Source organism: Anopheles aquasalis, chromosome 2 (assembly GCF_943734665.1).
Source record: "Anopheles aquasalis chromosome 2, idAnoAquaMG_Q_19, whole genome shotgun sequence".
Taxonomy (NCBI): domain Eukaryota; kingdom Metazoa; phylum Arthropoda; class Insecta; order Diptera; family Culicidae; genus Anopheles; species Anopheles aquasalis.
Window position 1 is genome coordinate 71,095,681 of NC_064877.1, and position 9,966 is coordinate 71,105,646.

The window sequence follows — 9,966 nt, forward strand, 5'->3', positions numbered from 1 at the left end:
TCCATTCAATCATCTTTATTCCATCAAACGAACCAAACACTGACGGGAAATCAGCCGATCAGGCTTCAAACAGGAATTCCCGCCTGGCCTGTAAAAGTCACTCTACAGACGACAGGGGCGGCGCCCCTTGACAGAGATAACTGATCGTTGTTGTACTGTTTATGCAAACCTATGCTCACCGACGGTATCCTACGCTAGGGTAAATGATATTTTGTCCTCGGGATGGAAAACACGAGAGGAAGGGGTTGATATTGTTGTTCTCCGCCATGATGAGGCCGCCGGCGTTCGTCTGCCTTTGATGCGACCATTCGCGAACTCTGCGATTTCGTTCGGGAAAGTGAACTGATACTGCAAACGGGTTCCCGTTGCCTTTCGCCTCGACAGGGGTCGGGGAGGATATGATGCTATCACATAGTTCTGTTGATTTGATATTAATTCTAGCCGTTAGCAGTGACTGTTTGACTCTAGTGGTGGCTGCTGATGAACGAGCGGAATAACCATGGACACTCAGCCAGCTCAGCCAGCCAGCCAGCCAGCCAAACACGCATATCCATAATCCGATTATGCGCCACCGACGTTGCGATACAAACAAATTAAGCGCACCGTCAAACAGCAAACTCGTTAAGCCGCTTGTCACCAGCGGCCTGGGGCTGGGCGAAAGAATCCGGTTATGTTCCGTTGGAGAGGAAGTACGAAGAAAGCGTTAAGCAGTAGCCGCGCTTCGCTTGGCTTCGCACGAAACGCGGAATCTTTTTCCCGAAGCCTTAGCAGTAGCTGTTGACGTCGGTCAGGCTGGCTGGTTGGCAGCATAAAAAGGAAGGAGCAACGGGTGGGGAAAAGAAGAATCACTACCACACTGGCTGCGCTTCGGAGAATTCGATGCTGTTTCGGTGACATTATGATCGTCACGTCCATACTTTCGTCGATGCCGGCAACCACGACAAGCGGACATTTCCCATCTCGGCTTTTCCCTGCTGGCCATCGCATCGCAACTGATTGCCGTTCTGCTGAATAGAAGCTCCCGGGGGAGAAGAGCGCTGGATATGTGACGATGCTGATCTGACAGTTCTGCGTTCGGACGTATGCGACGTTCGTATGCTCGTTCGCTCGTTCGCTCGCTGGCACGCTTGTCCTTCTTCGTTGTTCGTTGTGGCTTTCCTACTTCGTTGCTTATGCTCTCTGCTTCCATTAGCTTTGGTTGGACGATTGATTTGCGCGAAGACTTCACTTCCCATTCATTCCCATCCGTCTGTCAGCTTTTCTTCCCATTTTATATGTATAACTTTTCACTCCGACCACGCTCGCTTAGTGGCCCGTGCTCGGCGTATCGCTTAGAAGGTAAATCTGTTTCGTAGAAAAAAGAGAAAGAGGAAAAAGTCGATCCTCCGATCCTGCGATGAGTGGAAGGATGCTGCTTAAACGGCACCATATTTGCGTATTAACATGGCCCACACTTCTGGGTAGCGCGTCTGCAGGAAATTCGTCAGCTTCTGTGCGTTCTGGGCTTGCTGGGGCGAACAGTTCCGGCAGTTGCGCTGTATCACTTCCGGTAGTGCCGCTAGAAAAGGCAGAGAGAGAGAGACAGGGGTAAAGAAAAAGAGAGTATGAGAGAGCGAGGATGCAGGTTCCCAACGGCATAGAATGTTGACTGAAGGATGCATTAGACATGCAAGTTTGAATATGCAGTTTCCAAACAATCATAAATATATGCTAAACACGAAATCGAATACAAATAGATGGGTTCTTCTGTCAAACATACGAATCGCATTCTGTGGCTGGTCCGTCGGTCTGGTATCGTTCCCACGACCAGAAACATCCCAGAGCATGTGTAATGATCTGTTGCACTGCCGTTGGTCACACAAGGACACTAGTGACAAGTTTGCTCGTGCATTCCCTCATCGAACAAACTTTGCGGCATGCAAACGAAACGTGCAACCCGTCATGTAGGATCCTCTCGAAGTCCTTATGCACCTTCTGTTGACACTCGGCAGTCACGCGAGCAGCAGATTGCTGGCAGTGTGTTCGACAGCTACTTCAACTTCAACGGGGGTTGCCACTTTCCCATGCAGTATCGTCACTATTCGGTACCGTTCAATGGACGAGTATTCACCCAAAGCAACAATGTTGTTGTTGGGAAGGAGCGGCAGCATCACAAACAAACACAGGAGCTTGAGAGTTACGCTCGGAGAAGTTGTTTCATTAGAATGATGGCCTCGTGCTGACGGTCGATGGGTAGCATCGAGTTCCGTCGCAAGAACAGCGCACCAGAAACACCAACCCAGTGCCCACGTGCCGTGCTATCGTAAGTGAGGATGCAGGGTTTATGAAACAGCAAACATTAAGCTTTCACGATACAGAGCACTACACTAGTCTGGCGCCTAGCCCAGCATCTGTGCCCTAGCGCAGCAGGAGCAAAGGGATTATGGCAGTTCGTCGGCCCCAACGTTAATGCCAAGGTGTCGAGTGAAGGTGTAGCTTGTTCGTTAGAAGGTAAAAGTGTTGGTTCATAAAAAAAAGGTTATGGACGGTGGGATCATCAGACACCATCGATGCTATCGAGCAGCAAAGCATTTTAAGCATTAAAGATATGATGTTGCCTCCGGGGTAGAGAAGGTGCTTACAGCGTTTCGCTCGAAAAAGGAAAAGAGTCAATAAACCCCTTTTAATGACGATAATCGAGACAACAGTGTAATGTTTATTTAATTTGTATAAACACCAGAAACCATAAAAGCGTTGCTTTTCTGTGCACTAACGCTTGTAGAAGTAGATGCTGTATAGCTTTAAACTTATCATTCAAAATCCATTTTAGGTAATTTCGTTGGCCTACCATAACGATGGTACACCCAGGATTTAACCACAAAGTGCAAAGCGTGGTGGTGCGCGAGCGAACGAACCACGAAACATACAAACAGCGGCTGCTGGATGATACTCGTTCACGATTGGCTGCGTAAATAGTGCTAATTAGTGGTCAAATGGCTAGGATAGCATTTCAGGATAATTAAATTTACAACAACATCCGACATGATCCGTATAGCAAATGGCAATTACACGTTTGGCGGATGGTAAGCTGATAATTTTTCACCGCACATAATTGCATCGCTCCATTTAACTCGAGCTGCTATCTGAGAGATGGTCCTCAAATTCCATTCAATCGCGTAAATGGAATCAAAACTATTACGTGGTCGCAATAACGGAGTAATGTTTAAATTACAAATTAGTGTTCCCACAATGGTGTACTCAATCAGAAACAACTATAACCACGAACTACAAAGTCGATACAAAGTTCCTTTTAACCTTTTTGATTTTTTGTCTGACAATGTGGCATTCACGGGAGCATAAACATCAGTTGGCTAGATCTATAGAAATCTATTGCTAAAACTGATTATCATCGCTACAGCAGAAGTAAAGGAACTTGGTTCGACATTGTTTTCTTTTAAGACCGTGTCCATGAATCTTCATTATCTTTACAAGCTATCATTTCCACGAAATCCCTTAATCTATCTGCAGATGGAATGTAGTTCAATATGCAATTGCTGCAATATGCTGCTGTGAAAATACAACCGGTACCATGAATTTGGATGTATTTCTGACTCAAAGCGAACGATTACAGAGAACATCTTGTTTACGTAGCACTTATGGTTTATTCCGACTGAAACCATGTGACCGTAGCTAGATGTGGAGGTTCACAAATAGGTTCACTCAAGGCATGAAAAACGGACAAGAGCTTGAGCATAACTATAGCCCAGCCTCCTTTGCGAGAAACAGCAAATTGGTTGTCGGCACAACATCGTTTCGGAAAATTCTGTGCCAACCGAGCACAAGAAGAGGAAGCCCAATCAAACGGTCCCGGAGGCCCCGAGGTCTTCATTGCCTACAACACGACACGATCCAGGGAATGGTGAAGCGCTTCGCCAACTTGCCGTGTTTGACGCACCAATCGGAAAGCAATGCTGTTCGATTGCCGATGATGATGATGATGATGTAGATGCAAGGGATTCGATCAAGACGAATTTCCAGGACATGCTCGATATTCCCTCGGATGGATGGCAATCCTCGTTGCTCGGCAAGTTCTTGCCTAGATGCGCTACTCGGTGAGATCCTCTGGAGACACCGGCGCCCGTAACAGTTGGAATAAATAATGATATGCTTTCTACTCGATTGCAAAACGCAGTAGCGAATGGAAATAGCATTTCCTAAAGGCTATATTCCGTTGAGTGGTGGTAGCTAGCTGGCGAGGAACGAGTGAATGTAAAAATAGTTACCTTGACGATGGAGCACGATAGACAATACCATTACTGTTATGCTCCACGGATATATCCGGATGACACCGTATCCAGTGGTTATCAAAAGGAGCTAGTGGTCGGTACCGTCGTTAAAGAAACGATTTCAGTTATGCTGTAAAATCAATATTTGCTCAACTCTGTTCGGTGATACACCCATTTGTCCCTTCGCCGAATTCGATCGATTGCTGCTCCTTGTTCTCGCATTGGTCGTTCGCGCGCTACGATTGCATGTCAACTGCCCATTAGTCGGCCGTCCGTGGGCCAGTTTGACGGCACCATCAGTAGCCATCGGTCACCGCTCCAAACACGCGTTGACAGTCATCAAGCCGCCCGCAATGAAATGCAAAATTTAGCCAGTAGCACAGCCGTTAATACCATTTGGAATTCCCCTGCGCTTTGGCACGCTCACGCACGTACGTAGCAGACACGCAGTGATCCCGAACGAACCGTACCGTGACCGTTGGTAAGCAAATTGCGTTAATAGCCGCTCACAACGACGTGCAAATGGGGTGTAAATCGGTTTGCGTACGGAGAGCGTTCCAGTGCCCGGAGCATCATTTTGGTGTGAAGTTCCCCGTTCTGTTTATGTTGTCCCAGCCATGCTATGTCATGTGACGGCATTTTAGCTTCGAGCGAGAAAGCCAACCAGCTCACGCCCAGATGCACTTTGAATCGCTGCATCAACGATGCAGCCTCGAGCATCGTCAGAATGTGTGTCATCACTGCTGCGATACATCGCCCCGAGTACTCCACGGCGTCATGATGGTACAAATTGAATCTTGTTGGTTGCATCCCATCGCTGCAACTTGCTTTCACCCCGGAAATGACCCCAAGATCCGGTGCCGACGGCAGCCAAGAAGATCCACGCGCTACGATGTAATGTTGGGTTAACATGTTTAGTCAAGCTGTCGGTGCCAGTGCTCGAACACGAAGGTCTTGACGTTAAGAACTTCAAGAGCGGCAGCTGCAGCAGCAGAGATCATCGACGCTGTCGTTGCGTTGGGCCGGAACCGCCTCATGGAACTGTTTCAACGCTCCCGTTGTGCTGACGGGCGTACGATACGAACCGAAGAAAGTCAACATTCCGACGTGCAGAGTATGCCGACATTGAGCGTCTTCAGTCTGCCGCTAGAATGTACCCTTAATAGGTTGCAATGCAGCAAAGTGATGACTCCGTGGCATCGTCGTATTCACAGGCGACGGAAGATGGATAATTAAAGAGAAATTGCTTCGGCCGGGAGCCGTCTATCCACTTTGGAATTGTTACGGCGTGGAGTGACGCTAATGAAAACATTCGATTTACTTTAGCAATTAAATGTCGAGGTCATGTTTCTTCTACGCGTTATTGCCAAGAGACTCTTCAGCAATCAGTGAGCGATGATATTGATTCGATCACTGAACCATCAAGCTCCAACATAATCACGGTCTGCAAAGTTTTCCAACACAAACACAAAGTCTGACCTTCGAACCCTGCAAACGCAACTCTGATTTCCGATTAGTATTATCGATTACGGATCCTCTCCCGCTCCGGCGTTTATCTTGTAAACACTCATCAAGAATAGCATCTCCAGGACCCGATCCAGGGGGGGGGGGGGGTGTTGATTGTTTGCTAATCGGATGCTGCTACCGGTGAAACGTGCCTCCATTCTCGGCCAACTAACCACGAGGAAGGAAAGAATCATTTCACACACCTTCCGTTCAGGTGATCAAGCGGCCAATTACAGTTCTGATGATTCATTATCGTTAATTGAAAGGGGAAAATCGATGGAAGCAGCTCACGTTCAGATGCTTGAAGGTGAATCACCGATACGCTTGGGCAGCCAGGCGTTACTCTGACCATCTATCGGCCTTCTCTAACCGATCTTTTAGATTGAATTGTTTTTCAATTAAAACTTTCATCCCTCTTTTCCTTTTTGACAATGGGACGATTTCCACATCCCATTTCCAAGTGAATAGAGCGAAACTGCGCGTGAAATGGAGCGTTTAGCCCGCACATCACACATGAACTATTCCCTACTGTGACTCGACTGTGAGTATCCGGTAACATCCAGCAAATGTTGGGTAGATTGTGACCACAAGCTCTTCTATATGAAACAAAGACGAGCTTACTGGGCTAGTGTTTGATGGTAAAAAAAGAGAAAGAACAGCAGTTCACGGACAGATTGCCTTCAAGGAGGGAAAAGTCACATGAAAAGACGATAAATGGAGTTAATTTTTCTCACAACTCCAGCTCGAGCAAATTGAATTGCCGTCCCCCGGCTATCCTCTTGGCTCCCTTCGCTTTTTCCAATTCCACATTCCACCTCGGTCTCCATTCCGTTCCATCTGGTAGGCGTCAGTGATGAAAAATGTATCCTTGCGCCCGGAACAGTCTGCAGTCTGCACCGATTCGCTTACATAAATGTTAAATGGACCTTTCAGCGAAGATTGCACAGTGTAACTGGGAATGGATTCAGGAATTCAGGATGCCAGGAATTATTCACAATTCCAACCGACGCGGAACGGACTTTTATTTAAACTGGGACGTCGATATGCTGCTTCGGTACTTTAATATATGAATAAAAATGTTCTTCCAATAAATAAAAATATCAAAAACCGCCTGGAAACATGTGCACATTTCCCCGAGAGAATGACTACTTGTGAGTAGCAAAGACGATCCCAAACTCTGAATCGTCTCCAAATCCACTAGAAGCTACTATTTTTCGCTTCAAAATGCAGGAAAAGTTAAACGAAAGAAAATATGAGAAATATAACAGTATCAAAAAGACGAAAAAGACATTTCGCGAAACTTGATTCAGCGTTCCGGAGTGGAATGAATAAGGCACTATCTGCAGACGACGCCATTTACGCCGGTTGCTGCATGTTGAAGCCATCTGTGAGCATCGGTGACGGATGCTGTCATGATGAAATGTGATAAATATGATTATCAACGCATCCGAACCACTTGCATGCATGCATCGAGAGAGGAAGAGAACACCATTTTCACTGGCGCATCACTGCGACACAGCTGCAGCTGATGGATCTACATTGCAATGAATGATACGTCCGCAGCGCATAATTGAAAGGCAAGGAGCAAAAGCGATGCCATCATGCTCTCCTGCTCCACATAATTGATCAACTTCATTGTGAATTTTCTTGCTTCCAGTCGAATGAAGCAGTTCTGCGAAACGATCTGGTGCGCTCCGAAGCTTCAGAACTGGTTAGATGGCTTTCGGCAACGCCATTCACAGTCGACGAGTGAAGATTGTCATCCTGATTGCAGTAAGATTTCAAGGCGGCCATGTCGTTTTGTGCCGCCTTCCTCAGCAGTTAGCTCTCGACTGACAATCACAATGACAACCACTGGCATTGGTCCCATCGTGGGGGCCATCAGCTAGTCTTAGCAACTCGAGCTCTAATGGAGTTGGTGGAAAAATCTAATTACTTGATGTCGAGACCAACCACACACAGCAGACACGAAAGCGGGCTCTGGCAAGACAATGCGAATTTCCTTTTGTATAATCCATCGACAGATTGAGTTTCATCGTACCTTGAGTCGACTAATTGTTGCGTCAGTTACGCGGCGAGGATTCGGTTACACTTTCGAACGGCCTCTGCGCTTTGGTGGTCTGCTGCAATCGCACTTCCGTGGTGAGCATTATCTGCTTTTTGAAGGATCTAATTACAGTGAGCGTCTCATGGTGGAAACCTCAGTGGGTACTGGTTAAGCGGTAGGTCTATCGAGCGGTAGGTTCTACCAGCGCCTTCCTCTGCCGAAGACCTATGGCTGACTCTAAGTGGCAGCTTGTAATTTATCTCAATTAAAGAAGACGCAAGGCGAGACCGCCAGCACTGGTGGTACATCGTCTGGCCGCACAAGAAGGCCCACACAAGCAGGGACCAGCGACCGTTGCAGCGGGAGAGCAAGTAAAGGCCCTAAAAAAAGGAAAAAGGCAACGAACACGTTGCTCGACGACGCCATATCCTGGCTGCAGTCGCTGTAGGTTTTAATTATTCAAATTAAATGCCTTCCTGGCTACGCGAGGCTACGGTACAGCCGGTACGGGTGCTAGTGCTTTTTGATAAATGATTCAAACTCAACGGACTACCAGCTGCTGCTGCTGGTGCTGCCGATGTTGCACGTGGTTCCAGGGAACGGTGAACGACGAAAAGTCGTTACCAAGAGTTCCATTACACATTATGATGGCTGTAATTTAATAATGTGATGTTCGTGAACCTCTACCTCTACTTACTAACTGTTGGCCAAATAGTTGAGTAAGGTTATGTTCACATTCAATCAACGATGTACCGTTTAAAGCTTTAAAGCAGTCAAAGTTGCAGTCAAAGTTGCAGTAACGCCATGGAAAGGCAGCGTGTAAATGAATAGGATTAAAGAGGGTTTTTTAATGACGTTCATGTCAAAATCGAAAGCAGCTCTAGGGGATTCTAGACTCTACCTGCAATCTTTGCCATTCTTAAAATGGATTACATCTCAGCAAACTTCGGTTGTTAGTAAATGAATGCTTGCAAAAACAGATAACGAGCAAAGTTTTTTCTTTTCAGGTATTGACGTAAAACTCTGCTGCACGTATTAGCTGAAAAAAGAACTCACTTAGGGTCTTAATTTAGACGCGTATTTGCCTCTCGTGGCGCTCTATGTTTTTAAGAAGAATTCAATAAATTAAATTTCAATCATGACATGGTTTCAATAGTCTATTAACTGCTATGTTTTGTACAGTTTTACTTTCAATAATATATTGATATGAAAGGTTGCAACATGGTTTAATGCGATTGTCGAATTATTTATTGGCTCTTTTATTGGCTCTACATTTGCAGAAATTTGCTTCCTTTGAAATGTAGCAAAGCTGCCACAAAATTAGAATTGCCAACAATCTCATCGCGAACCTTTTCCTCTCATCGATTCCATTTATTGTAGCACTAATTCTACTCCAAGTAGACCTTTCTATTCTCGCATCATCGATAATGGTCGACCATCGCAGAATACCTCATATTTTCCCAATTTATTCTTTATGCGTAGTTTGAACCGCACCACCACAAACACTGGCACAAATAACAACGAAAAGAAGAAGAAAAAGTCCCATGTTAATCCAATTCCGTGGGGTCCGTTCCCGCATCGCTGGTTTCTCATTCACTCGCCAGCTAGCCCATGGACGAACCAAGGCGTACCTTCATCAAAGCCGATGGCATCCTTTTAACCTTCCTTCATGATTTGCGTTCACTGCGTGCCAATCCCAGGTGCGCCGACCACGAGGGCAAAGACTATTTTCTGTTTACTTTCCCATCACCTTCCTCTCTCTCTCTGTCGTGTTCTTCCTTTTCTAATCCACCATCGGCTACGCTATTTCCGGACCTCTTTTTTCCGCATGACGCATGGCACCGCACCGTCGGCCACTCCCAATTATGAAGCCATTCGGTGCCGCATCCATAACGGTCGATTATCGGGTGGCCATTTTATCGGCTTCACCAACGGCAATGCTGGGGTGCTTCCGGAGTCAGGAAAGTGAAGGAAAGGACATCGTAAACACAAAGAAATCAACAACAAAAACGCACCCAAAACACGACGACTCACCGGAAAAGTAAATCTTCACCTTTACTGCCGGCAAATCGGAAGTCACCACCACCCCACCCCACGAGGGAGCCACCGATCAACCCTCACTACCGGTTACAGACCGTTTCCGGCCAC

The 9,966-nt window shown here is 46.6% G+C and overlaps 1 protein-coding gene across 1 annotated transcript in view; it reads right to left on the reverse strand.

Moving 5' to 3' along the window:
* The window catches only part of LOC126580800 (putative odorant-binding protein A10), a 23,278-nt gene continuing 13,312 nt past the window's right edge, over nt 1-9,966 (reverse strand). The window contains exon 2 of the mRNA XM_050244064.1: nt 1-1,558. Within this exon, the coding sequence (XP_050100021.1) occupies nt 1,416-1,558 (143 nt within the window). The 3' untranslated portion in view covers nt 1-1,415. The remainder of the gene's footprint in view (nt 1,559-9,966) is intronic.